The following is a 27,561-nucleotide window of genomic DNA, read 5'->3' as shown; positions in this document are numbered from 1 at the left end:
CAGACCGCATTAATATGATATTTACCTTTTTCCTCATTGGGACAACTCACAAAGAAAGAGGATGATGATACAGGGCCATGCGTCCCAAATAATGAAATGGCGAACATGCGTCCGGTGGTGATTGGCTGTGTTTTGTCACTGTCATTGGCACCCAAACCCCACTGGCGAGCACTGTTGGATGAGCCAAACGGTACCTGGGTACATGAGGGGCTGCTCATTTTAGCGGGCGGGTTCCTCTGAACCAATCGCCCCAACGCCTGGCTCCAGAGGGTGCGACATGCTCCCGAGACCCCCCCTCGCTCCCAAGACCCAAGCGCAACAACAGGCATTAACGTGTGCTACAACTCCGCAATATCCAGTCCAGACCTAAATCAAAATTCCGATATTGCCTTTTTCCATAGCACCTTTTTCTCTCGTCACTTACGACATTTGTCTACTGTCTGTTCTACCAGGTACCACTAGTGCGCGCCATCTTACCGACAGAATTACCTACCCATAAGGTATCCTGCAGTGTCTTGGAACATTATCTCTCAGCCGAGCGGCCGACTTTTGAAAAAGTCCACCTACTACCTGTACCTCTCCCGATTTCCCACCGCTTCCGAGCACCCCGAGATAGTAGACCGAAACGATACAACTGCCAACGGCCCACTGACATCATGGCCGACGACCCGCACAACACGAGCGACATCTCGGACCAAGTCGAGGCGGGCGCTGCTAAGGAAGATGCCGAGACCACGGCGACGAGAAGAGAGCTGAAGCAGACGTCCATTTCTGAAAAGGCGGGGCAGCTATCGACCTCTCAAGACGACAAGAGCGCCTCTGACGATGATGATGCGCCCAAAGATAAGACGACTACTGCCGGCGCTCGCAAGGTCACGCCGCCAGTGGCCCTTGGTGTCCCAAGCGACGAAACACTGGCCGAGCAGATCTCGTCTCCCAAGAAGAAGCGAGCGCATGCCGAGTTGGACGAGAACAAGGATGTGGCCGAGGCTCCTTTGGAAGGAGAAGGGTCTGCCGCGACCGACAGCAAGAACAACACAGCTGTGACGCTCAACCGTACAAACCGATCCGAGCCCGAGAAGAAGAGACCACGGGATCGCCAGGCCAGCGCGTCTGCTGTCAAGAGCGGACAGGAAGAAGTGGTAGGTTTTTTTTTTTTTATTTTTTTATTTCTTGTTTCTCGTTTTCTCCCCCCCTGGGGCTGTCTCTCCGAGGTCCGATGTCACTCACAATCGGCACCCCCTTTTACCCCTCCATTCGACTCAATCTATGGCAACACCCGATGGTAACACAAGATTTGTTTTGATCTAGGAGCCGTTGTCGGCAAGTGCCTCCCCACGATCGAGCATGGAGGAGCTGGCTAAGAGCCGACCTGCCAACACTGCTACCGTGCGTTCACCGATCGATAAGCCGCAAACTACCTCGACGTCTGCTTTTGCCTCGTCAGGATTTGCCAAGCTGGGAGCCTCGTCTGCTTCGCCGTTTGCGGCTGCGTCAGGAGCCTCGCCATTTGCGTCTGCTGGTGCTGGGAAGCCGAGTGTGTTTGGATCGGCTGGGACGGCTGCGTCTTTCGGGAGCGTTCTTGGTGGATCTACACCCGCTGCTCCGGCCAAATTGAACTTTAGCTCGACCTCGACGGCGTCACCTTTTGCGTCGGCGCTTAACGGACAGACTGGCGGGGGGTCGGTGTTCAAGTCGAGTCCTTTTGGAAGTGCCTTTGGTGGTGCTAGCGCTTTGTCTGGTGGTGGTGCTCGGTTGACCAACTTTGGCAAGCCTGGTGAGGCCCTTAAGAGTGGCAAGCCGGCCAAGCCTTTTGGTGCGCCAGAAAGTGACGCGGAGGAGAGCGAGAAGGACGAGGACGGCGATGAGGAGAATGGGGAGGGTGCTGGGGCTGATGGGGAGGAGGAGAACAAGGATGATGAGAAGGAAGAGAGTGAGAGGAAGAGGTTGAAGCTACATAAGAGTGAGTCATTTTCACGGCCATTTATCATGAATTCTTCTGGTAACACTGCCTACACAGTCGTGGTCGACGATGGCGAAAGCTCAGAGGTCACACTCTTCTCCCAACGCGCCAAGATGTATGTTATGGAAAAGGGAGTTGGGTGGAAAGAGAGAGGTGCCGGCATGCTCAAGGTCAATGTGCCAAGAGCGACGGTCGAGTTTGAAAACGACGGCTCCCCAGACGCGACCAGCTTTGACGCCTCGGTGTTGGAAGACAAAGACTACAGCGGACCTAAGAACGTACGCTTGATCATGCGCCAGGACCACACCCTGAGGGTCATTCTCAACACGATTGTGCTGCCAGCGATGCAGTTCAAGATTGAGAAGAAGCTCAAGGCGGCGACGGTGTTGTTCACGGCATTTGAGAATGGAGAGGCGCAGTTGGTACAGATGAAGGTTAGTTTTTGTTTGATGTTTATGATCAACCAGCTCATACTGACAATCTACTTCAGCTCAGTAACGCCAACGCGGATCTGTTCTCGGACCTGGTGGAAATGCTAAAGAAGGGCCTTGCAGACGTCTGAAAGGGTTTGAGATGTTCCTTTCAATCTAGGTTGTGTAATTTGATCTGAACAACCAGGCAGGCAGTCATGCGACTTTGCGAATGCAACGACAGCTTTGACGTATCTTTTTCCCCTTTTTTTTTCGTCCACGTTTTTTTATTTTATTCAGCGGCTCACGATTGGGCATTTTCAAGGGGGGTTGTTTTACAATGAGGATGCATTTCTGGGGGGTTCTTTGGCAAGGGGGGGAAATAAGACGGCGGACTTTTGTTTGTTTAGGTTGTGTGTGATTGATACTTGGCGGATAATGCCGGGTTGGATTTGTGTCGAGTTCTCTCTCTATCGAATGGGAACTGGAAAGTCAGCGGCTTCCTGGGTTTGGTGGGAGGTGTTTGTTTATTGTTTTGTCAAGATGGTTGGAATGGGGTAAACTAGTTAGATGGGGTAGTGAATATATTTGCGGTGTCTTGTATTTGAGTGGGATTGATTGCTATGGTGACGGTCTCTAGGGGGGTTTGGGAAGTCGATAATTAGTGGGGTTGCTAGGGGAAAACAGCACGTGCTCTCCTGTCTCTTTCGCGCTTGGGGGGCCTATGTTAGTGACACACGCCTTTCGCCACTTGGGAGCGCGACGACGTTTCTTTGTTTGAGACATCTGAGATCTGAGAGGTTTGGGTTCAGTCTCACAACCAACATCAAATTGAAGTTCGCATAATGCCATCAGGAGACGGGGATAACCCCCAGAGCAGCGGGGCTCTGAAAAGGAAACGAGGCCAGCCTCCAAAAGCTGTTGCTGAAGAAGCGACTCCATCACCATCACCATCACCATCATCATCACCACCACCAGGATCAGACCTTGATGACACCAAACCCCCACCACCACCATCATCATCACCATCACCACCATCAAAACGGAAACGCCACCTCAAATCAAAACGGTCATCGCCCCCAGAAGAGGCCGACAGACCCCTCCCCTCCTACTTCCAACACCTCGCCAAGCTTCACTCCGCCCTCAGCCTCGTGTCGACCTTCCTCTCCACCCACAGCCAGCACCTCCCCCCGACGTTGGCCAACCTGTCAAAGGCCCTGGCGGCAAAAGGGCTCGTCCCATCCGTGGAAGACATCGCCTCTTTGAAGGTTGTAACGCCTGGGAGCATCAGGTTTGAGTATGTAGATTACACTTCACTCTTGCTAGAGGCTCGGGGGTTTGAAAAGGAGGATCTGTTCCGGTCGTCGTCCGGGGTTGCGAGCTTACCTGGGGAGGATTTGGCAGAGGGGGATGAGCGTGGGGGGGAGGTGTTGGTTTTTGAATTTGTTGACGGGGGGTTGAAGGGACGGGGCAGGGCAAGGGAGGTTGGTGGGGGGGGGAGGGAGGTGGTTATGCCGCGGTATACGGCTAAGCAGTTGATGGGGGTCGTGGAAAGGCGGGGAGAGAAGTTTAAACGGGCGGTGCAGGAGTTTCTGAGGGGGTGTGAGGAGGGGGGGGTTGATCCTGTCTTGAGGGTGGAGGGGGAGAGGGTTTTGCCGGAGAGGAGTGCTGAACGGGAGAGGAAGAGGGAGACGACGTTGCCGGAAACGATACCGAAGGAACGGAAACCAATACCGGAGATTGTGGAGGAGTTGAAGGGGTTGGGGTGGTACACCGGGCAGATTGTGCCTGACGGCCACAGGGTTTTCGAGGCGCAGGAGGGGGTGTGTGGGGAGCTGGAGTTTTTGTTGAGTCAGGATTTGGTGAACGCGTTGTATAACGCGAGAGGGATCACGGGTTTCTACTCGCATCAGGCGGAGGCGATCAATGCGTTGAACGCGGGGTACGATGTTGTTGTTTCGACGTCGACGAGCTCGGGAAAGAGTTTGATATATCAGTTGCCGGTTCTGCATGCTCTGGAGAGGGACCCTTTGACGAGGGCGATGTATATTTTTCCTACCAAGGCTCTTGCGCAGGATCAGAGGAGGAGTTTGCAGGAGCTGATGGGGTACATGCCTACCCTTCAGGGGATGATGGTGGAGACGTTTGACGGGGACACGCCGTTTGAGATGAGGAATAGGATACGGGAGGAGGCGAGGGTTGTTTTTACGAATCCGGATATGCTGCACCTGACCATCTTGCCTCGGGAGGAGAAGTGGAGGAGCTTTTTGCAGAATCTGAGGTTTGTGGTTGTGGATGAGCTGCATGTGTACAATGGGCTGATGGGGAGTCATGTGGCGTATATTATGAGGAGGTTGAGGAGGATATGTGCTGCTTTGGGGAACAGGCATGAGCTGAGGTTTGTGAGCTGTTCGGCTACTGTGGCTAATCCGGGGGGGCATTTTGGGACGATATTTGGGATTGGGGAGGGCAAGGTTAGGGTGGTGGAGCAGGATGGGAGTCCGAGTGGGAGGAAGGAGTTTTTATGTTGGAATACGCCGTACAAGGACCCTGGGGATCCGGCGAGCGGGAGGGGGAATGCGGCGTTGGAGTGCGCAAAGTTGTTTTGCCAGATGATTTTGAGGGGGGTGAGGGTGATTGCCTTTTGTCGGGTGAGGGCGCAGTGTGAGGTGTTGATTGGGACGGTGAGGCAGGAGTTGGAACGGCTTGGGAGGGGGGAGGTTGCAAACCGGGTGATGGGGTATAGGGGTGGCTATACGGCTCAGGACAGGAGGAAGATTGAGAGTGAGATGTTTGAGGGGAAACTGCTTGGGATTGTAGCGACCACGGCATTGGAACTAGGAGTAGATATCGGTACCCTAGACTGCGTCATCACCTGGGGCTTCCCATACACAATATCCAACCTCCGACAGCAGAGCGGGCGAGCAGGCAGAAGAAACAAGGACTCCCTCTCCATCCTAGTGGGCGACAGCTTCGCAACAGACCAGCACTACATGAACAACCCAGATGAGCTCTTCACCAAACCCAACGCGGCCCTCCAAGTGGACCTGGACAACATGCTTGTCAAAGAAGGCCACATCCAATGCGCCGCCTACGAGCTCCCGATCCGTCCCGACGTCGACTCGGTCTACTTCGGTCCTGACCTCGCCGAAATATGCAGCACTCGCCTCCTCCACGACCCCCTGACCAATTTCTACCACACCGCCGACCGCTTCCGCCCCCAGCCCTCTAAGTTCGTCTCCATCCGCGACACAGAAGAAGACCACTTTGCCATCGTGGACACAACCCACAACCGCAACATCGTCCTCGAAGAACTCGAAGCCTCCCGGGCGACCTTTACCTTGTATGACGGCGCCATCTTCCTCCATCAAGGCCTGACGTACCTAGTCCGGGACTTCAACCCCTCCACCAAAATCGCCCGCGTGGAGAGGGTAAAGGTCTCTTGGACAACCAAACAGAGGGACTACACCGACATCGACCCCATCGAGACCGAAGCCCTCAAGCCCCTCTCCCCCGCTGCTCAGGCGTTCTACGGCTCCATCCGCATCACTCAGACAGTGTTTGGCTTCTTCAAAGTCGACTCCAAGACGAACAAGATACTGGACGCTGTTGCGGTTGATAACCCGCCTGTGGTGAGGTTCACAAAGGGAATGTGGATCGATATCCCGCCCCTCGCTCTCTCCATCTTGACATCGCGACAGCTGCACGTTGCGGGAGCTATCCATGCTGCTCAGCACGCTTTGATGTCCTTGATACCGAACTTTGTCGTATCCCTTCCGGGCGACGTCCGTACCGAGTGCAAGAACCCGTTGAAGGAGCTCATCTCCAAGCGGGAGACCAAACGGAAGAGGCCGGCGAGACTGACGTTTTATGATGCCAAGGGTGGGGAGGGAGGGTCGGGGATCAATACAAAGGCTTTTGAACATGTCGAGATGTTGGTTCGGCAGGCGTTGCAGAGGGTGGAGAGGTGCGAGTGTACACGGGTGCAGGGGTGTCCGGAGTGTGTGGCTAGTGAGTATTGTAAGGAAGGGAACGAGGTTGTGAGCAAGGTTGGGTGTGGGGTTGTGCTGAAGTGTTTGTTGGGGGAGGAGGTAGATGTCGAAGGACTGCCGATGGGGCCGGAGGAGGGGGTGGTGGCAGGGATTGAGACGGTGGTGAAGGCTGAGCCGGTGAGGCTTAAGAGGAGGGGGGAGCTCAACAAGGGGAGAGGGGAGGTTGTGGTGGATGGGGGTAGTGGTGATGGTCGGGGTATGGCTTGTGAAGATGGCGGATGAGGTTGAGGGGAGGTGAGGTTGTTGGGGTGGTCACTAATATAAGACTAAGGATATCCGTAATGGAATTTAAATTCTAATAACACCGTAATCGAATACTATGCCCGTGATCGTTTCTCTCTCTCTCTCTCTCTCTCTCTCTCTCTTGCCTAACCTCTGAAGGGTGTATGGGGGCCAGTTCGGATTGAGCGTTGCGCCGCCACCCTAAGTTGGAGTTGTGGCGTCATGGGCCCAGCTTCGATTCCTGGCGCGGGCAAACCATACACTCAATTGTTATTGTTATTATTATCATTATCATTATTATTATTATTATTATTATTATTATTATTATTATTGTTGCTGTTGCTGTTGTTGTTGTTGTTGTTGTTGTTGTTGTTGTTAGCAGCTTTCCAGAGATATAGAGGAGGCGATGGTAGGTAGGTACCAACCTCTAGTCAGGGCGGCTCCTGTTGCTCTCGCAGATGGTGAGCCTGTTTTCGTATCATTGACGGTTGTATTTTTTTGTTTACATGTTTGACCTTTCCTACCTGCTGACTTGAAATGGCCAGTTGTGGATATTTTGACAGCAATTAGTAAACAGAGTGTCATTCTGCTTGCAAGAGGAGACATATCATGTACAATTGGACCCTTACATTCTTACCACAACTGTCCCGTGAACCCTGCGTCTGCACACCTACATAACTGTACATATGGCACAAGACGTCCCAGGAAAATAAAGTGTCTCGCGGCCGCCGGCGCGGCCCGCAGAGAAGATGGTGTTTGAGCTAAATGCACTCAACCCCGCACCGTTTGGTAGGCAGAGAGAGGTAGATTTGGATGACAGTAGTAAAAGACCTACCTCAATGCCCCGCACCACGATGAAGTCATACCTCTTTTGAGATCTCACCTTTCCTAGCTCACCTCCACCATAACAGTTCCCCGTCTCAACAGACACGATCGACATTCTTGCAAAGCAACGAATGTCCACCCCCTTCCTCGGCCGCCTATCAACAATATCAACCCATCTTTCAAGCAACCCTCACCCCGCCACTGGTAAAATGTCATCATCCGCCGGCCCCGCCCCCTGGCGCGAGCCCTTCTCCCACCACCTAACCCATTTGAGGCCCCCAATCTTCACCCTCGCAACCCTCCACCCAGTCCCCTCCCACACCTCCATCACTGTCCTCCCCCGCGCGCGCACCTGCGTCTTCCGCGGCTTCTGGGGTACCCTCCCCCCCAACGAGCGCAACCCCGCCGTTCTGAACCCGCCCCTCTTCAGGTCTGACCTCTTGACTTTCACCACTGACGCGCGCATGTCAAAGACGTCTGACATTCTTGACACCGCCGGGCCCGATTCGCAGACTGTGTCTGGCGGCCCAAGCGGTGGGGGGGGGCCAGTGGAGGCAGTGTTTTGGGTTGATGAGACAAAGACTCAGTGGAGGGTTAGAGGGAAGGCGTGGGTTCTAGGGCCGGGGATTGATGGGGAAGGGGAGGGGGAGAGGAAGGTTAGGGAGGTGGTGGGGGAGAGGATGAGGAGGGTCAAGGAATGGGAAGGGGACGATGATTGGAGCTGGGAGAGGGAGGTGGAGGGGCATTTTGGGAATTTGAGCCCGGTTATGAGGGGGAGTTTTAAGGGTCCGGAGCCGGGGGCGGAGGTGGATTATCATCAGGGGAAGAGGTTGGGGGAGAGGGTGGATGATTTGAGGGATGAAGAGGCGAGGGGGAATTTTAGGGTTGTGGTGGTTGTGCCGGAGGAGGTTGATAGGGTTGATTTGAGGGAGGAGGTGAGGCCGAGGAGGTGGTTGTATACTCATCGGGGGAAGGAGGGGGGGAGAGAAGGGGCGAAGTATGCTGGGGGGAAGGTGGAGGGGGAGTGGGAGGTTGTTGAGTTGTGGCCGTGAGGGGATATCTTACACGAGAGCTGGGAAGAGGGATGTGATGGAAGGAAAGGGGTTCTGAGAGTTTGTTGTGTGCGAATTTCCTGTTTTGCGGCACTTTACATGGCTTGGACGTCTGGAGATGCCTCTCGGCTCTTGATAGCATCAGCATCTGCGGCTCCAACCCACCAACAAGTCCAGATGCCACAACCCCGCGGCGCAAAGAATACGATCAAACCATTGACATGATACCTCGATCAACCTGATATAGAGTAACCTGTCCCATCCCGGCGTGGAGTGTGATGTAGGTAGGTTGATCTAGAACTGCCGACGTTTTGTGGGGCCAACATTGGCCCCTCTTGTGGCGTTGGCAGAACCATCTCGATGCCGATATGTAGGAACTATCACACTAGTTCCCACAAGCCCTCTTGGGCGTTTCAAAAGCTGATAGTTTGAACAACGCGTTGCCCAATATTTCCTCTTGTGGCGCTCATCGTGTGTTGTGTGATGTGAGATAACAGTTTAGAAGTGTAAGAACTTGCGGAAGAGAAAGACACCGCCGCTATCTCTTGGCCTTGTTCTGCGGAATGATGTGAGAGTGAGGCGGTTGCCCAATGCCTTATCGCCGCTGGACGGGTGAGAGTGGGAGGATTGCAGCATGCCGGCTCGGGCTTGATACTTGTGTATGTGGGAGAGCATAGACTGTCTAATTCCGCACCGATCATTCAATGCCGACGCCAGCCGTTTTCTGGTGTGAGAATGCCGTCGCCGGATGGGATACCCGTTTTTTTCTTGATGGTGAAATTTGGAAACTTAACCACCACGACCACCACCACACATGTCAGACACAGAGTTACACACACACATTGGGTATGCTTGTATCCCTGGCACCCTAGGTAAGGTACCTTCCCCACTTGGGACTTGTGGCCGCTTGGCTGCCAGCTGTTTCATGAAGATAACAGAGCTGCTGCGGGCAGGGTTGTGTGTGCGTGGTGGGTGTGTGGGGGATGGAGATGGCTTTTATTTTATTTTGGGTTGTGGTTGACATTGCTTGGCATACAGCAGCAGGCGAGAGGATGCGCATTGATCACACGGCTTTGGCGATATTGAACTTCTGCCTTGGGTATGTACAACAGTAAATGTGCGTATGATGAGTGCCCAACGTGGACTTCCGCCGTTGACGTGCTGTTGTTGGCGCGCCGCTGAGGTCTGGTGTAGTGAAACAGGGTTGATGGCGTAAGGTTAGCCCAACGGTTGGCGGCCCGTGTCAGGGTCTCTCGGGGGGGGCCAGGAAGCGATCATGCTCTCGGTGGCTTGCGACCGGCAAACGGCGATCGGAGTTGGAGGTGGAGCTGGTGCAGCCAGCCGGCGAGCCGAAGAGGCCACGGGACTAACGGTGAACGGTGACTCCACTGTCTGTGTTGTTGACCGCTGCGATGTTGACAAGAGACAGAGACAGAGACAGAGACAGAGAGACAGATATCAAAGCCGATAGCCAGCCTCTAAATCCGATATCCGTGTGTGTGTGTGTGTGTGTGCGTCTGAGCGCGAAACCGACAGCCTGGTGCCAGAAACGGCACAGTCGAGCTTAATGCTACGGCAAATCTGCTCAGCAGCAACAGGTATCTGCCCCTCACTTTGGGGGAACAAGGTGATTGACGCGATCAAGAGAAATGTGCTTGGTGTTTCTGCCCATTGGTCCATTCTTTAACCACCTGCTATCCCTGGGAAGGCTCGCTTGATTAATCAAGAGCTTAACGCAATTCGGACCACGGGAGACCTCCCCCACGTCCCATCCAGCATCCAGGGTCTGGCTTGTGAAAGCCACAGCTGCAGCCGAGCAACACACTCCGCCGTTTTCACACCTGATTCTCTTGCTCTCTCTCTGTCTCTTATTACGGGGGGCCAGCTTCAACACCTCATGATCCCTACCGAGCACGCGACGGTGAAATGGCGAAATGAAATTCGGGGACCACCATGGGTGCCCGGGCTTGTGAGGGAGGCAATGACTTATTTTTTTGTTTAGAAAATGCTTGCCGACTCTGGCTCCACCTTTCCGAAATGCCACGAGAGAGAGCACGGGCTCTGTATCATGGCGCCACAAGGGTAGGTGGGTAGTTTGTTTCTTATCTCTTCGCCGTCCCGCTGTTTTGATTTTTTCCTCTGGCTGGTTCGGAGTATGTACACCGCAGATTGCCAGGCCAGCACACAAACCTGCTTTGGGGGGCTTTTCTCACAGCAGACGAAGGCGCCGTCGTGCTGCTTGAGCTGCAGGATGGGCCACGAATTGGGCTTGGGGAGACTTGGCAGCTCAAATCAGAACAGCAACCCCGCTGTCAATGTGCAGGACTGCCAAGAGTGGAGAGAGCCGTCTTGCGAGGAGGAGTACACAAGCAGGAGATCTGCTGGAGTGATAGTCACCAGCCACCAGACGGCAAGGTAATGGGTGTGTTGAGTGTGCATATCGCAAAAGTGACGCGCCTCTCAGGTTTGACGATTTAGCGAACTGGCCTGGGTTCCCTGGAGATGGAATGGGATGGCGGCCGGAGAGATAGGCACTCACTGCACTGTCTGCTGCTGCCGGACCCCCCATCCATGCTCGCCATCTCACCACCCACCCGTCAGGTTCGTCAACCAGCCGGCCCTCGCATGTCGGCCTTGCGTGCATATTATTATTAGTCTAGACCTATCCCCGGCTAGGTGCTCCACGACCAAAAGCGGGCTCTCTTCTTGCCCTCGCTTTTGTTTCCAACAAGTCCACTGGTTTCTCTGAAACTAGAACTACAACTACAACAGCAAACTATCACTAGTACCGTGCCAGGCAACCTCAGCATCGAATCTTTGCCATCACTCACTCCACTACGGCCACTTCCAAACTACTACCATCGAGGTCGAACCACCCACATGCTACCGCGAACGCTTCCTCAATAGCAGCAGCTTTGTGTATGCACCAACCCGAGAGGCCCTGTTATTGCCGGCAGCGGAGCACTACTACGGCGAACCAAACGTCGTCATAGCAGCAGTAACAGCACCACCCGTAAACACTGGACCCGAATATCCAGCGACGTTGACGACACAATCTGCAGGCTTCACTCGAAGCAGTTCGGGACCCATCATCATCATCATCATCCGGCGTCGCCAGAGGCCGTGGAGCATTCGAATCACCTTGTAGTAGATTGATACCCGCCCTCCCCCGCTCGTCCCCTCCTCGGAGGATGACGGGCGTGGTGTTTCCGCCGCGCTGCCATCATGGTCCTCTACACGGATCCCCCGCCGCTGCGCCCGTTCAGCAATGACAAGCCGACCCTCCTGGTGTGCTGGTGGATCACCATGTTCTGCGCCGTCATCATCCTCTTGCGGGTGTGCGGCAGGCTCGTGCGGACGGAGAGGCTGTTCCGGGAAGATAAGATGGCAGCTCTGGCTCTGGTGCCGCTGTTTCTGCGAATGGGATGCGTCCATGTCATACTGCTCTTCGGAACCAATAACGTGCAGCTGGACAATGTCAGGCTTTCGGACGAGGGGCTGCGCAGGAGGGAGATCGCAAGCGGGTTGGTCTTGCTGAGTCGGGTGATGTACGCTGCAACGTAGGTGGTCCCTTCTGGTGGCGGCGGCTGTGGAATGTCTCTTATGCACGCCGTTTTTCTTTGAACGACGTGCCACGAGGTTGTTCCATGCCAAACAATTCCCGCGTTGTTCATTGGGGCCATGGAACTTTTCGCTGACCGTTTTGCAGATTGTGGGTACTGAAAAACGCCATCTTGGAGTTTTTTCGGCGCCTCAATGTGACATGGGAACGGTCGTATGAGCTTTCGTTGAGGTTCATCCGTGCTGTTCTCGTTGCAACGTTCATCGCCGTTGTGATCAGTGACCTGACGGAATGTCAGCCCTTTTCACACTACTGGCAAGTCCTCCCGGATCCTGGCGGGAGATGCCGTCAGGGGTATGCGCAGCTCTTGACAATGGCCGTCTGCAACGTGTTTACAGACTTGCTGTTGATCATCTGCCCTGTGCCCATCATCGTTCGGAGCACGATGAGCACCAAGAGAAAAGCCCAGCTTGTCATGCTCTTCTCCCTCAGCCTTGCGCCCATTGGAGTGACCATCTACCGGGTGCCACACATTATTAACGAACAGGGGAGTCAACAAAGCCGATCTCTCTACGCCTCGATCGAGCTTCTCTTTGCGACGGCTGCAGCCAACGCCCTCGTACTCGGGTCTTTTGTTCGGGACAGGGGCGTCAAGAAGAGGAAGTACAAGTACGACTCGGTTGCAGTAGCGTCCACCATTGACCGTTCATCCGCCTCCGAGTCGCGACGGCCAACCGTTTTGAAGCATTGGGGGAGCGACGAGGATTTGGTGCGGGATATGGGATACGCCGTCAAGCCCGAGCTCCGAGAATCACAGCCCACCGGAAACGAGAACCCAGTGTTCACGCCCGCGCCTATTGCGACCACCAAGCTGCACGAAGACATGACCTCTTGGCAGTTCCCGGGTGCCAACCGAGCCAGCGCAGCGCAAAGCGACGACCCATTGATTTCAAGCGACCCAGTCCCATCCGTCAGGAGTAATTCGACAGCAACCCGACGCGTGTCGTTTTTCGACTACGGCGGTCTTCTCGATGACGTAGGGCCCACGAGTCGACGAGGCAGTTATCTGTCTTCGAAGGACATTCCAGTTGGGCTAACGACAACTCACCCCTCACCGGCGGTGCAAGCAAGCGGCAACGGTCTCCGAAGGGGCTCGGCAGCCCTGCTGCAAGATCTCGGTGGATTCCTGAGTCCCCTGACCTCGATCCAACCAAAGCCGAAGCCGAAACCACCGAGTCTGGAGCCCATTGAGCAGTCGACCCAGGAGGGATCTAACGCTGCACCGGGATATTCCATGCCTTCGCCGAAGAAGGCAGGACCGGAGTTGCTGGATCCTGGGGGTTTGCTCAACGGCAACGGGGCCTGCACTGAGGACTTGAGCAGCGGCTTTGTTCGAGAACTATGATGTCTTTCGTACAAGCGTGCGATTTGTACACTACCTACCTACTGTCACCAGGGACTGGCGGGGCCATCTGGAGACGACGAGCTTTACACCTACTATTAATTCGGCAAAGGGAAGGCGTTTTTTTTTGTTGTTGTTGTTGTTTTCTCCGCTTATGGGCTGGGTAGGCTGTATGATAAGGGGAGAGAGAGGCGTTTGCAGGCGTCTATTGTTTATGAAAACGACATTTCGTTCTAATCCATACGAAATACCCGCAGTCACACACAAAACAACTAGCCGACCTACCACTACCACCACCACCACGACACACCATTCATCTTTTCCTCTCACAACAAATACGGCGGGAAAGAGGATATTCACGAGATAAACAAGAAGATGATGAAGCAACGACTAGGAACCAGAGGAGAGGGTGGTGGTATTTTTCTCTTCTGAAGGGAATGAACGAGCTTAGGGGTGGGGGGGACTGGGGAATGAATCGGATGGGATGGGTGGAATTTGGAAGGGGAACGGGATGGATGGATGGATGGATGGATGGATTGAACTATGATGACTAAATATTATACCCATTTCTTTACTTTTTCCTTATCTTTTTTCCCTAATGAAGTGAGGAGCAGTTGGGCCGGGGGAGGGCGGGTTATGAAGTTAAAAGATGAGAATATATGTATATACAAGATAGTAATTTACTTTGCTGAAGTACAGATGATGAAGGGGGATATGATTGAATGTTGTTTTATGTGGGTGCGATGGGATGTTTGGGGGCGGGGGGGTTGGATGGATGTATGGGTGTTGATGCATAGGTACGCGAGGTGTTTGGGTCCCTGCATGTGGGAGAGATGATAGATGGATGGGGAAGGGTAACTGTTGTGCGGCATGTGAAAGTGAGGAGAGGAGGGGGTAAGGGATTGCGTTGGGGGGAAGGTCATAGCGATGATAGCTGATGCAGCAGGACTGGAAGAGATGGGGTGCCAATGCTTGGGAAATCCAACGGTTGGTATTATGCGTTTCATTCTTGACTTGTCCTATGCGCGAGGACTATCATTCCAGCATGTCATAACAGGTGTTGCTTGTCATTTGTCCAAGGTAAGGTACTTTCCCAATATTATATACCCTATGTCCAGCTCGCCGCCCGCGCGACATTTGCTTTGCGGACGCTCAAAAAGCAGATCTCGAGCTTTTCACTTCGAGCTGTGGGCTGACAGATTTCTGTCTCTGTGGGCGTTCCTACCTAACACTGGGGGACTCAGGATAGCTAAGGTATGTATATGAATCGCACTGTCGGGTCGGTAGGTAGCTTTTTTTCGTTTCGCTCGGAGACGATTGGGTCGGTCGGACCGACTCTACCTTGCCTACTACGTGAGCCAAGTCACCGGGGAGTTTCGCTTACGGGATCTGAGAGGGCTTGTGGGCGTAGTTTAACCTCTTTTTATCCTAATCTCACATGCAGGTAGATTGTATCGTATTGTTGTGACAAGAGATTTTCGCTGTCAACATGGAAGTGTGGGTTGTGATATCGCATTGGGGTGTTTGTTTGTTAGGGTGGTGATGAGGGCGGTTGGGGGTATCATGATGGCGGTGGTAGTCACGCGACGACGTTAAGGTGGATATCAACGACAGTGATATTAAGGGCGTTCGTGTTGATAATGTGGATGTTTGCAGTTGTGGGAGTAGCAGAATACCTCCTGCGGAGGGGATGGATGAGGTGGAGGGGTCGTTAATGCACAAGAAAAAGAAGCGCATATACCTATGGACCGCAAACTTGGTGAACTGATCAGCGTAGTAGCAATATTGGTCATATTCACAGCCCTATAAAACATTCAACTCGATTGGTTCTTAGGTGTTGGGAGGATTGTGCGACCCATTGCCTTTGGTCGTGAGCTCGAGCTGAGTCCCATCTCTCGACGTGGTGCTCTCGGGGCTTTTGTCTATACCACCACCGAATAGCTCTCTGGCAATGCTTTGTAGGTCGTGACAGGCGATGTGATTTAAAACACGAGGTTTAATGCTGTCGTCGTCTGGTAGGATCAATCAGAGGTTGTGTTACGTTGCCACGTGGTTTGCCCGAAGCAAAAGGGTACGATACAGAGGAGCCAGTGGTCTGAAGAGAGGGAATCTATGCGTGTCATCTATAAGACCGATGGGCCGAACAGTTGCTGAATCATTCACGGATCACAAGTCGACATCGACACCATCGTATCTTTGTTGCTCGAATACGAGCTCATGATCAGCATCATCGGGATAATAGCGTCACCGCCTCGGAACCCAGCGGCTGCCTTGTGTGAGCTTGTTTTCCTGTGTAACGAGGTGTATGGTCGCCGTTGTGAAGGCCGGCGGCGTCTTGAACGGCTGGGACGATAAGTTCTGGCAAGTGGGTCAGGCCAATCAATTTTCTACATGGCCAAAAGGTGACGAAGCGGTTCAGCTGAAGAAAGAACGCAACTGGCAGGTGCTTTCCCGTCGGTGTGAAATTCCGACTGCCATGTCTACTACGCCAATGAGTTGAGGCAGGAGCATTAGCCTGTCATGTAGCTGCCAACGGGGAGGAACACCGCAAGACATGACGATCTGCTCTTGCCGATCTCGACCACTTCAATGTTCTTGCCTAAGCCCAGAGAATCAGTGGCTACCCAAAGACCCGACAATCAGAAACATGCTTCGTATTCCTTTCCTGTTCCTCAATATATCTCCTTTGCATCTGCCACATCTTCAGATCTTTTGATTTTCTAGTTTCACTAGCATCTCGCTGCCCTAATTGCATTTTTACCTTTGGACCCTATCGACCATACTACCTCTTGTGACTCTTTAATATCGTTCAAGTTTCATCGCCCCTACCTCATATATTTATTGCTCTTCGGCCTGGGTGGTCTCATCGAACCACTTCAACCCGTAAAAAAGCTTCGTCCTCTCCCTCGGATTTACTTCCCACACCTTCTGCAGGTTACCTCTGCTATCACGCTTTTTGGACTTTTGGACTCGCACTCTTTTGGAGCATTTTGGTCCTCGTGAAATCTAGCTCCTACCTCATCGTTTTGTCTCTCTGGTACCGGTAGTCTTGCTCCATCATGTGGAAAGCTCTTGGACTGGCAGCACTCGCTGCTTCACTCACACCTGTCTTGGGCGCCGTATTTGGTTACAACTCTGGCGCCCAAAAGCCAGGAGGCGTAAAGAACCAGGCAGACTACGAAAATGAGTTCCGGGCCGCCAAAGCACTTCAGGGTGCCCCTGCTGGCGGGTTTATCAGCGTTCGTCTGTTCACCATGCTTGTATGTGTTTGTCCTATGTTTGCATGACTGACTACCTTGGACAAAACTAACAGCGTGCCCAATAGCAAGACGAAAACGCTGGAAACAACCCCATCGAAGCTATCCCCGCTGCCATCGCCACCAACATGAGATTGCTGCTCGGTATGTGGGCCTCCGCTGGGTCAGCCAAGTTTGATAGAGAACTCGAGGCTCTGGTGACCGCCGTCAACCGTTATGGGGATGCATTTGTGAGGCTTGTTGACGGCATCTCGGTAGGCAGTGAGGATTTGTACCGGAACTCAGCCTCGGTGGAGGAAGGTTCAAATCCGGGTGCCAACCCTCAGGTAATTGTCGGCTACATCCAAAAAGTTCGACAACGGCTGAGCAGCACGAAGCTGAAGGCCCCCATCGGACACGTCGATACGTGGACGGCTTGGGTAAACGGCTCCAATGCAGCAGTGGTTGCTGCTTGTGACTGGGTCGGCATGGACGCTTATCCATACTGGCAATCGACGGCGCTTCCCAACAACGCTATCGAGCAGAGCCCACGCCTCTTCCAAGAAGCTTTGGACAAGACCCGAGCAGCTTCGCAAGGCAAGCCGGTATGGATCACCGAAACTGGGCATCCCGTGTCAGGTAGAACCTGGGGACAGTCTGTCGCCTCGGTCGAGAATGCCAAACGATATTGGAAGGAGGTCGGCTGCCCAAGGTTCGGAAAAGAGCCCATCTGGTGGTACAAGTTCCAGGGCGACCAGACTGGTGCTGAACCCAACTTTGGCATCACTCCGGCTGGGCAGCTGACGACCAAGCCACTTTTTGATATTTCGTGCAAGCCGCCTGGCTCATCGTGAGTCCAGGCCTTGCTCCGTGTTGATTCCAACATTGTTCAGGATGCTCACACTTTGACAGAAGCCCAGTTCCGATGCCTGTGACTACAGGCCATGCTGGAGCTGGCGGACCTCCCACGGAGTCTTCTTCAAGTGCAGCTACCTCGAGCGGAGTTGGAAACAGCCCTGCAAGTGATGTCTCCAGTCCACCATTGTCCACGACTTCTGCTTTGCCAATTCTCTCGAGTGCAGCTACCTCGAGCGGTATCAGAAACAGCCCTAGAAGTGGTGTCTCTGGTTCGACAATTCTCTCGAGCGCAGGTACCTCGACCGGCGTTAGAAACAGCCCTAGAAGTGGTGTCTCCTCGACGACCTCTACTTCGACAATACTCTTGAATAGCACCTTGTCCTCATCGTCGTCCAGTCCCGCCACGAACACCAATGGAGCAGATGTGACGACTGGCTCTTTCGGTGGTGTTTTCGCTGCCTTGCTGGCTGTGGTGTTTGCCGTTTGATCTGTTCCGCCGGCTGATGTCGCTTGTGGAAAACTGAGTCTGTATATAAAGCAATGATTTTGGAGGCCGGATGTTTCTTGGGATGGACAGGATTCGCACTACTTACTGTAAGGATTGTGATTAGGTGAAAACGGTGTTGGCTCGGAGGACGAGGGTCGCTGTTGCACAATGTTGTATTGTTTGTTTTTGCCGTTAGGTTGACTCGAGTCACTCTAATGAATGGTTCGACACATGGTTATCCTTGATGTTGACCCGAGTGCCCCTTACACGCTGTCCGAGAATGAGACCACTGGGACAGTATATTGTTGGCGATGGATTTGATTTTGACCTTGCACTCCCGAGACTCTTTGCTGTCCAACATGAAGATGGGGCCCGGAACCGGAGCGTCCCACCATCCACGTGTAGTCCGAACAACCAAACCCCCCAACGGGAGACGTTGAGTTTAGGTTTCCCCATCTTCCCCTCAAGCTGATGAGCGGGTGGGTGTCTGGAGTTTCGTTTGTCATGAATCAAACCGACCTGCCTAAATGGGATGAGGGGAGGTTCAGCCCTACGGGTAACGCTGGATCCCCGGATTTCGGTGCTCCGAGGGCCCATGCTTGTGGCGCTAAAATTAGGTGGGAGCAAGGTTGCTGGTTCCCGGTCCGTGGTGTCCGCTAAATTCCACTTGGGTGGTGGAGGATCCACAATCTGTCAGCGCCCAGTCCCACCCAGTCGCGTGAACACGCAGCAGAGAGAGCTTTTGCCCCTTTTTCTTCTTTTAAAACACCACGTCTCCCTTTCTGTGAAGAGATTTTGGTGATCCACAACACGCGTCGCCATATTTGGAAAGGGAGATATCATAAAATAAAATAAAAGATGGGGTTGCGCATATTGAGGAGCCGCGCGCTTCTTATGCTGTGCGCTGTTGCGCTGGTGCTGTTTGCGGGATCTGCTTGGGGGCATGCTGGGGGGAACTGTGGCGCTGGAGGGCATGGAAGGCGGATGGTGGTTCCGAGGACGGTGGAGGAGGTCGCCGATGTGTCGGTGTTGAGTTTGGGGGAGGTTGGGGAGGAGCTGCAGGTTCGTTTTGCCTCGATTACATTCTCCCTTCCTCTTCTCTTAGCCCGGATTGGAATCGCTAACTGGCATCCGTAATGGAACAGAAATGCGAAATCGTCCAAAAGCTATCCAACCTCAAAAAGGCCGACGCCGACGCCGCCCCCTCGAGCCTGACGACCAAGATTTTCGGTTATCTGTTTCCTGGTAGTCCTGCGGTCAATGCCCTGTTGGCGACGCTGTATATTTCCGGCCCGCCGAACTTCTTGCTGGCCCTCTGCCCGACGGATATTAATCCGGATTCGCTGCAGGTGATGGTTGCGTTTGCGGTTGGGGGGTTGCTGGGGGATACGCTGTTTCATTTGCTGCCTGAGATTTTTGTCGGGGAGGGGGAGGAGGACAGGGCGAGGTTTGTGATGGTGGAGCCGAACAGGAACTTGCTGCTCGGGGTGGGGATCTTGGTTGGGTTTATGGTCTTTGTGGGGATGGACAAGGGGTTGAGGATTGCTACGGGGGGCGAGGGGCATTCGCATGATCATTCGCATGGGCATAAGCATGGGGAGGATGATACCAAGGGGGTGAGTTCGGCGGTGGAGGAGGAGGAGGAGAAGAAGAAGAAGAGGAAGGGGGAGCTGAAGAGACGGAAGGCAGGGAAGGATGATGGGGAGGGGGAAAAGGAAGAGGAGGAGAAGAAGGAGGTTAATCCCAGTGTCAAATTGGGTGGGTTGTTGAATATGATGTAAGTTTTGGTGTGGGTGGTTATAAGGTGAGGAGGGTGTGCTAATATGGGGACAGTGCCGATTTTACACACAACATCACCGACGGTCTCGCCATGTCTGCCTCGTTTTACGCTTCCCCCACCATCGGCGCTACTACGACTGTTGCTGTCTTCTTCCACGAGATTCCCCACGAGGTCGGCGATTTCGCTCTGCTGGTCCAGTCTGGGTTCACGAAGAAGCAGGCCATGGGCGCGCAGTTTGTTACGGCTATTGGTGCTCTCCTCGGCACGCTCATTGGCATTGCGATCCAGGAGTTTGGAGGGAATGGAGCGAGCGGCGCTGATGCTGTGGCCATGGGCATGAAGGAAGGTCTCTGGGGCACGAGCTTGACTTGGGGAGACATGTTGCTGCCTTTCACGGCTGGAACTTTCTTGTATGTGGGCACGGTGGCGGTCATCCCCGAGTTGTTGGAGACTGGGAAGAACAAGGCGGTGGAGTTGAGGAAGATGCTGGTGCAGTTTGCGGCCATTGCTGCTGGGGCGGGCATCATGCTTTATATCTCTTGGCATGACTAAGTTGCTTGCTTGACTTGAAGATTGGAAAGTTTGTTTGTGTTTTGATCGATGAAGCATAGGAGTGATGGAGTGTGTGTGGGTTGTTTGGTATCTTGTGTAAGAGTCATAAGCTGAGAAAGGGGAGTTTTTTTTACCTAAGTGTACTATTGATACAACATCGGCTTTTTGGGTTGGTTAGAGAGCAGCATCGTCATCATCATCGGAGGTGCCGGCATTAGGAAACAAAAGATAGACCGTCATGTGTGAGGTACTTTTGCATAGAAATATTCGGTTTTTGAGAATGGGCGGTGAATAAAGGCTCTGAGCCTCAAGCTTACCTTGGTGAGTGCCACACACAATATTTTACCTATTAGAAAAAAGATGTCATGGCGAGTACGCGTAGGGAAGGGCAAGCGACGGGAATACGCCCGGACGAGATATGTCTTTTCGGCTCGGAAGAGGGAGGACGAGACTATCGGATCGGGTACCAAATTGGTGTTGTCATTAGGCTTGATGACCGGACCGGGTATCGTCACCCTTTCAGCAGAGCCAGATCATGACTGAAAATCTAGATTTTATTTTTATTTAGGTTTTTGGCGAGGTCAGATGGTGATGTTCTTGCCGTACGGAGCTAAGAGCGGTGGAGCTGGATTTGGTGATGGGTACTACTCTGCAATGCGGTCATGTTTCCATAGTGGTTACAATGGGCTTGGAGACAACCCCCCTGCCAAGATGACTCCTTCGGTTCAGCCTTGTCATTTGACAGGGTGTACATTGTACGAACTGTTTACGAGGTAGTGTAGGGGGTGTGTGGCTGGACGTCAATATCAACTTGGTTAGGGGTATAGATTAGTAATGGCAGTTCGCTGACAAAAGCGAAGTCGCGAGAACGACGGGAGTGGGACTGTGCAAGCAGGATGTGTGATGGGAGAGAGACGGCGAGAAGTTCTTCCTGAGCTGACGCTTTGCGAAAGTGGTATGGATAACCATAGCTGAGTCATATTAATTTGTAGGGGGTTGAACTGTTGTACAACGTAGGGCGTGGCTTGGAATATGGTGATGGTTGGGTGCTAGGATTATGGATCCTGACGGAGTTTAAAAGCTTTCCTGAGAAAAACCTGATGACAGTATATTGCACCATTCTCGTGAAACATGGTTATCCAGGTTTGCGGGGAAGAGACTCGAAGCCGTCTCGAGGTGCGGATTCGGAGAGACGAAGTGGAAAGAAAGTGAAGACCTCGTGGCTGGTGGGGAGGAGAGAGGTTTGAACGGTATGCAAGGAGTCTCACCGGGACAAAGCTAGCAGGACCCCAAAGGTCTGTCCCGTGTCCCGGCTGTTTGGGTCTTCCGGAAAGGGTAGTCGGGAGGGCATACCTCGCATGGGCAGTCGGGACAGAGCCCGACGCCACAAGAGGCGCCCAGATTTGATGATCTGTCGGTCTCATCAATGACATGGCTAGGCTTCGGCAAGATGACCTCTTGCCGCGAGTGTGAATTCATTATTGTAGGTAATGGGTGGGAACCTTGCGGACCATGCGGACCCAAATTGCTGTGTAGAGTAGCACTATGCGGATCCAAGTTCCAGTGCATATTGGCCGATGACTCCAACTGCGAGGGCCTTGCCTTACCTTCACCTCCAACGTTTTTTTTTTTTTTTTATGTTGTATGTAGGTCAAGATGAAATAAGACAGTGAGAAAGCTGGGCCCATCGGGTTTTGCCGTTGATGGAGATGTTTTCAGTTCAGCTTCGACAATGAAATATCCCGTGAAATGAGTCAATCGAGGTGAATGGAAACGAGACGGGTCTTGACAAAAGGTTCGAATGGCCTAGATTTCGACATCTGATTGTTTTCAGAGCCGCCGTGATCGGGGCGGGACCTTCAAACAATGGAGTTTACAGTGGGTCTGCTGTGGAGTTCTGGGCTCGGCCTGCTGGGGTCTACGCCGAGCGGGGTCCATGATGCGATGCGGGGAGGAGTGGGGTGGGCTGGGCACCCAGTGGGGTTAGGAATTGAAGACAAGACCCGCCTTCTGTCACTGTCTGGGACCGCCCTTCACTAACACTGCTCGAACTATGTACCTTACGTCTATGAAGATCGGATGACGACTGTATAGTTTGTGATCTCCTCGGAGAGTTTTTTCTGTTCGCTGGGCTTGATGACAGTTCAGGAACATATCAGACGGTTGGTGAGGATTGTGAAGCTATCTGCTCCTTCAGAGATGGCTACCCGTAGAGATTCAGATAGTGACACATGGGCAACATATCACATATTGAAAGCACATACGTATCACTAGATCAGACTAGACCAAGCCACATCGAGGCAGGGGAAACGGCTGACGTCGAAGCGACGGCCCAGCATTTCCCTTTGACATCCGATGACCGGTCAACGGACTTTTGCGCCTTTCGGCCAACAAGAGACGAAACGATGGTGCCCGTTAAAAAAGCTCATCGATCACGGCTAGCTAGTGTCGAGAGCTCTGGCCAATGACAACCCCAGCTTTGACGATCGGTTTGTCCTTGTTCAACACCCTGGGAGTCAGCCTTTTCCGCATCATGTCCCCATCAGGGAGTCCAAATTCACAGAGAGCCCACGCCCTCTCCTTGAGCAAAGAGACTGGCCAGCATTTGCAACACAAAAGGATGTAGGGCGCGAGGCGTTCGTCTGGGCTCTTGGCACCCTCCATCACGGCATCCCACTCCTTGCCGATGCCAAATAGCGGTTCAGCTTTCCGGGTCGACTGACGAAACGACCAACCGAGTGATGGGAGCCAAGAGCTGCCCCGCCCTCCTTTTGATGCTGTTGACCAAAGTAGCAATTGCGCACCCACCACCACCCACGTCCTTTTTGTCCACATGTGCTCCAATCACACCCCCCTGGCCCGGTAGGCATTAGGTCGGCAGGGTAGGGAAGGGGGAGACATGGACGGCACCCCGGGGAACAGAAGCAGGTTAGCCAGATCAATGCTCTGCCTCGTCCGCCTAGCTCTCTCTTTTTTTTTTTCCCTTCTGGCTTTGTAATGAGTCAAAAGCTTTGTTATCCACCATCTACCCTGGGTCCAACTAAACCATGGGGTTAGGGCAGCCCGCTATAAGACGGTCGCGAACGCCGCTCAACGCCTGAGGCTGTTATAGTTTTCCGACCCATCGATTGTGAACCACCGGACCCCTTTTACCTGCACCTTGTTTGTTTGGCCATCCCGCTGGCTGTTGTACGCTTGCTGTCTTGTCGGCACAGGGTGACGACCTCTGAAAAGTTTGCTGCCCACGGAAGCCAACAGGAGACATTCAGTTACACCCGTCGTTGACGGCAATTTCCCCTTTTGCTATATCTTGTCCTCTTCTAGCCGTTTACCTCTGGACTCGGTCTCAAGTCCGTCTAGTCTCCACAATGGCGGCTACACCTTCATCCAACTCGGCCTCGAGTGCCCATGACTCGCATGACTTCCCACCACTTACTAGGGACCTGGCCTTTCCCAAATCTGACATCCGAGTCCACCTAAAGGACCACTACAACGCCAAAGTCTATACATCTGGATCGCCTGTGAAGGGCGAGGTTACGATTGTTACTAAGCGAGATGTCCACTTCGACTCGATTCAGATTGTTCTCATTGGCAACACCAAGGCCAGCTTTGACGGCATGAGCTTCCCCCAGGAGATCACACACACCTTCCTCAAAATGGTCATGCCAGTCCCCGAGTCGACATACCCCCTGCCCAAGGTGTTGGAGACGGGCGGGACCTACACCATTCCCTTCAACTTTGTTATTCCTAGCCAGCTCACCATCAACGCCTGTAACCACAAGCGGCTATCAGATCAGCTCCAGGATCACCACGTTTTGCTCCCACCCAGCATGGGCGGTGGCTGGGAGAAGGACGACATGGCGCCTCGAATGACCCGTGTGGAATACAGCATCAAAGCTCGCGTCCTGAGGGAAACCGTCTCCTCCACAGGCCCGCGACCAGAGAACACCGCCATCAAGAAGACGAGAATCATGGAGGGGACACGCAACATCCAGGTCTTGCCATCAACCCCCGAGGAACCACCCCTGAACATCACCCCCAAGGACAGACTATACACCATGACCAAGTCCAAAACTTTGCGCAAGAGCTTCATCCTCTCGACGAAGCTAGGCAAGATCACCGCCGAAGCCCACCAACCATCAGCAGCAGTCATTTCGTCGGACGGGAACAGTCTCGTCTCCCGACCAACAATGAGAGTCAGCCTGACTTTTGACCCCGAAATCCCCTCCCACATTGCCTCCCCGCCTCAGATAACGGGTGTGTCAGGGAAAGTCACGGCTCACACGTTCTTTTCGTCGGGCACGATTTCTGATTTTCCTAATCTGGGAGAGCAGTGGAACACGCCCTACGTCACGGACCGGAGAGGGCAGTTCTTCACCTCTGTCTCTTTGCCCCCCATTTCTGCTGTTCCCGAAGTGAGCTGGACGCAGAAAATGAGGAACCAGCGGAGGGATAGCGGCTACGGGACCGAGTCGTCTTCTTCCCCTGTGGTGGGCAAAGACAAGCAGAAGAGTCCGGTGTATCTCACGTCCACGGTGGACATCCCCATCAGTTTACCGACGGACAAGAAGACTTTTGTGCCGACTTTTCACGGGTGTATCGCTTCGAGGGTGTACACGTTGTCTTTGTCGCTGAACATGGCGATGGCGTTGGAGAAGAGCAAGAAGAGGAGCAGTGTGGGGACGAGGGTGAACTTGACGGTGCCGTTGCAGGTGGCTGTTGAGCAGCCTGGGGCGGCGGTTGCTGGGGGGTTGGGGCAAGAGCTGCCGAGTTTTGAGGAGGCGCAGGCGGATGAGCACTTGAGGCCGAGGGTGATTCAGGTTATGAGTGAGGAGTTGAGGGAGGAGGTGCAGAGGGGGAGGGATAGTTGGATGGGTGGTGGTGGTGGGGTGTCGAGTCAGAATACTGGGAGTTCCTCCTCGGATGCTTCTTCTGGGACGGATGGACTGCCTGGTTATGGGGATGGTGTTGTGGCCGGGCAGGATAACGAGCAGGGTCAGGAGCAGGAAGAGGACAGGCTACCTGGTTATGGGGAGGTTGGCGGGTCGGGGAGATGGAGGAGGGTTGTTGTTGAGGCGCCGTGCTAGGGGGGTTTTCTTGATCTTGGGATTTTTGTACTATTGGCTGGAGTTTTGGGTATGGGTTATGAAAGGAAAGGAAATGAAAGGAAAGGAAATGAAAGGAAAGGAAATGAAAGGAAAGGAAAGGAAACGAAAGGAAAGGAAAGAATATACCAAAAAGTTGCACATGTTTAATTGGGGGGCATGCTTAACATGGAACAGTTATTTTCACCAAATATATTGGCACGGGAGTGGATGATACCTAGGACAACATTTCTATTGTTTGAGATGGTGGATCAAAAGGGATATAAGGCAGTTAATTTTGAATAAGAAACAAGAAATTGATACCCTAAAACTTACCGTACCTATATAACGAAGACAAATCTTGTGCTGACATGGGAATCGTGAGAACCTGAACAAAAGTGGTGATTACCGAAATGGTGTAACGACATGTAAATTACAGCCGAGAAGTGAAAAGTGTGGGGGTGGGTCCGGCAGTTGGATTTTAGCGGGAGATCAAATTGATGATCGAGATCTGGTCCTTTTGCTCTCAAGTCTGAAGAGATGGGAGCTTGATTTGGCACATATAGGCGCAAAACGCAGGGGTTTTGTAGATTCGGTTTTTGTGATTGATGATGAAGGAAAATGAGCATCAAAATTCTATGCTTTTTGTTGACTGACCGTGGGGAGTTGCCTACCTTATGTCTATTTTTGTCTTGTGATAGGGCCTTGTATACGACCTGCCTACATACACTACCTACACGACGATACCTGTCTATCATCTCTAACACATAAATGTCAGACGCGATGATGGGTTTATTCTCCCAATCAAATACTGATTCCTACCTTATTCTAGGATCACTTCCTTCAACGTTCTTGTTGGATGATTCTTCTCGTTAACCTATCATGGAGAGGATTTTTCAAGACCGGAAGAGCATATACCATTAATGTTAACGGGCATCAAAGTAAAGTAGAAGATATACCATCATGTCCATTCTCCTGTCGGCCTTCCCTTCCTCGAGTTTCTTTTTACTTTCTTTACCGACTTCCCCCTTCCTTCCGCCAGTAATGATCACCGCCTTCACACCGTTTAGAAACTCCCTGTAAGTTAGTATCGTTAATTTGAGAACGAATAAACTCTTTATGCGGGCAAGAAATGGTCTTCTTGACCACAGAGCCGAATCTAAGTTGGCAGTATATAGATGACAGTCCCCATTATGTGGGGGATTAATAAATCCATTAGAGATAGATATATATGTATAGTAAAAGAAAAAAAAGACGAAGAAAGGGGCGATTCTGTGAGTCGGGATATTTTTGTCAATTGGGAGAGAAACACTGACTCGAGTGCAGTTCGCTGGTGCGATTCCTCTGAATTGTATATAACTGATGTTAAGAGCTGACGAAACATATCCAGGTGCTTTAGTAACATACCTATCGGGCATGGCAGCCCTGAAAACGCAAAATCATAGCTCATGGTGTAAGACGAATGATTTGCGATTCGAAACTCGTCTCATAATTCTCTCCCATCCATCAGAGGGATCTTGGAGCGGGCAAGACTTCCATGACCTGACGTAAATAAGTCCCTCTGGTTAATGTTGCAAATACCTGGTATCCTTCCCCACCCCCTTCACATTTTGGGATTCTGAAACCTTTTCTCCCAAATGATTTTTATCTTTTTTTTTGGATCCTGTAGCCGTGATTCGATACTAAGGGGAAGAAATCTTCTACAGGACTGTAGAATAGATAGGAAAGCAACAGACGAAAAACTTCCAAGCGGTGTTAATAGGCTTCTATGGAATACCTAGGTTGGTTGCGAAGAACCCATTCGTTCAGGCACATTCTGTCTGATGATTACTAGGCGTGGACCGTTTCTCTGTTGCCCACCTACGGTATCGAGTGCCGTAAGCTGGACCATACCTACCTGCCTAGGCATTCGGGTGACATATGAGTTTAATGAACTCGGTGATAGCAACAGGATATACGCAACAAGACAGAGGGGTGTGCAGTGTCACGACTGTCTTGTGCTCGGTAGTTTCGACTCTTTCGACCACAAAGTGTCGTAAAAAAAGAAAAAAAAGAGAAATAGGGTCATCTGACCAG

The 27,561-nt window shown here is 52.7% G+C and overlaps 8 protein-coding genes across 8 annotated transcripts; all 8 read left to right on the top strand.

The window, feature by feature from the left end:
- The first annotated feature begins 148 nt into the window (after window positions 1–148).
- QC763_303940 (uncharacterized protein) lies at window positions 149–2,692 on the top strand. Its single transcript, XM_062910844.1, has 3 exons — window positions 149–1,142; window positions 1,312–2,397; window positions 2,454–2,692. Exons 1-3 carry the CDS (start codon window positions 657–659, stop codon window positions 2,523–2,525), a joined length of 1,644 nt encoding a protein of 547 aa, XP_062766821.1. The 5' UTR covers window positions 149–656; the 3' UTR covers window positions 2,526–2,692.
- Window positions 2,693–3,218: 526 nt separating this feature from the next.
- HRQ1 (ATP-dependent 3'-5' DNA helicase) lies at window positions 3,219–6,647 on the top strand (the record flags this gene model as incomplete). Its single annotated transcript, XM_062910843.1, has 1 exon — window positions 3,219–6,647. One exon carries the CDS (start codon window positions 3,219–3,221, stop codon window positions 6,645–6,647), a length of 3,429 nt encoding a protein of 1,142 aa, XP_062766820.1.
- Window positions 6,648–7,295: 648 nt separating this feature from the next.
- Window positions 7,296–8,582, top strand: QC763_303920 (uncharacterized protein; the record flags this gene model as incomplete). Its single annotated transcript, XM_062910842.1, has 2 exons — window positions 7,296–8,356; window positions 8,553–8,582. The coding sequence occupies exons 1-2, from the start codon at window positions 7,604–7,606 to the stop codon at window positions 8,580–8,582; spliced, it is 783 nt and encodes a 260-aa protein (XP_062766819.1). The 5' UTR covers window positions 7,296–7,603.
- Window positions 8,583–10,671: 2,089 nt separating this feature from the next.
- Window positions 10,672–11,055, top strand: QC763_0051260 (uncharacterized protein; the record flags this gene model as incomplete). The annotated part of the gene is made up of 2 exons (XM_062905766.1): window positions 10,672–10,939; window positions 10,989–11,055. Exons 1-2 carry the CDS (start codon window positions 10,680–10,682, stop codon window positions 11,053–11,055), a joined length of 327 nt encoding a protein of 108 aa, XP_062766818.1. The 5' UTR covers window positions 10,672–10,679.
- A 694-nt stretch (window positions 11,056–11,749) lies between these two features.
- On the top strand, window positions 11,750–13,893 carry QC763_303910 (uncharacterized protein; the record flags this gene model as incomplete). Its single annotated transcript, XM_062910841.1, has 2 exons — window positions 11,750–12,084; window positions 12,234–13,893. 2 exons carry the CDS (start codon window positions 11,750–11,752, stop codon window positions 13,489–13,491), a joined length of 1,593 nt encoding a protein of 530 aa, XP_062766817.1. The 3' UTR covers window positions 13,492–13,893.
- A 1,764-nt stretch (window positions 13,894–15,657) lies between these two features.
- QC763_303900 (uncharacterized protein) lies at window positions 15,658–18,386 on the top strand. Its single transcript, XM_062910840.1, has 3 exons — window positions 15,658–16,748; window positions 16,814–17,574; window positions 17,637–18,386. The coding sequence occupies exons 1-3, from the start codon at window positions 16,548–16,550 to the stop codon at window positions 18,067–18,069; spliced, it is 1,395 nt and encodes a 464-aa protein (XP_062766816.1). The 5' UTR covers window positions 15,658–16,547; the 3' UTR covers window positions 18,070–18,386.
- Window positions 18,387–18,619: 233 nt separating this feature from the next.
- QC763_303890 (uncharacterized protein) lies at window positions 18,620–20,688 on the top strand. The gene is made up of 3 exons (XM_062910839.1): window positions 18,620–19,131; window positions 19,215–19,846; window positions 19,903–20,688. Exons 1-3 carry the CDS (start codon window positions 18,928–18,930, stop codon window positions 20,399–20,401), a joined length of 1,335 nt encoding a protein of 444 aa, XP_062766815.1. The 5' UTR covers window positions 18,620–18,927; the 3' UTR covers window positions 20,402–20,688.
- A 3,081-nt stretch (window positions 20,689–23,769) lies between these two features.
- Window positions 23,770–25,488, top strand: QC763_303880 (uncharacterized protein; the record flags this gene model as incomplete). Its single annotated transcript, XM_062910838.1, has 1 exon — window positions 23,770–25,488. One exon carries the CDS (start codon window positions 23,770–23,772, stop codon window positions 25,486–25,488), a length of 1,719 nt encoding a protein of 572 aa, XP_062766814.1.
- Between the last annotated feature and the right edge of the window lie 2,073 nt (window positions 25,489–27,561).

Source organism: Podospora pseudopauciseta, chromosome 3 (genome assembly GCF_035222475.1).
Source record: "Podospora pseudopauciseta strain CBS 411.78 chromosome 3, whole genome shotgun sequence".
In the NCBI taxonomy this organism is placed as follows: Eukaryota; Fungi; Ascomycota; class Sordariomycetes; order Sordariales; family Podosporaceae; genus Podospora; species Podospora pseudopauciseta.
This window is presented reverse-complemented; position numbering and strand designations above follow the sequence as displayed.

Coding starts and splice junctions, on each gene's coding strand:
- QC763_303900 (XM_062910840.1), top strand. CDS start 16,548: ATGTGGAAAGCTCTTGGACTGGCAGCACTCGCTGCTTCACTCACACCT. Junction 16,749..16,813: donor TTCGTCTGTTCACCATGCTT/GTATGTGTTTGT, acceptor CGTGCCCAATAG/CAAGACGAAAACGCTGGAAA. Junction 17,575..17,636: donor TGCAAGCCGCCTGGCTCATC/GTGAGTCCAGGC, acceptor ACACTTTGACAG/AAGCCCAGTTCCGATGCCTG.
- QC763_303940 (XM_062910844.1), top strand. CDS start 657: ATGGCCGACGACCCGCACAACACGAGCGACATCTCGGACCAAGTCGAG. Junction 1,143..1,311: donor AGAGCGGACAGGAAGAAGTG/GTAGGTTTTTTT, acceptor GTTTTGATCTAG/GAGCCGTTGTCGGCAAGTGC. Junction 2,398..2,453: donor CGCAGTTGGTACAGATGAAG/GTTAGTTTTTGT, acceptor AATCTACTTCAG/CTCAGTAACGCCAACGCGGA.
- QC763_303890 (XM_062910839.1), top strand. CDS start 18,928: ATGGGGTTGCGCATATTGAGGAGCCGCGCGCTTCTTATGCTGTGCGCT. Junction 19,132..19,214: donor AGGTTGGGGAGGAGCTGCAG/GTTCGTTTTGCC, acceptor GTAATGGAACAG/AAATGCGAAATCGTCCAAAA. Junction 19,847..19,902: donor GGTGGGTTGTTGAATATGAT/GTAAGTTTTGGT, acceptor ATATGGGGACAG/TGCCGATTTTACACACAACA.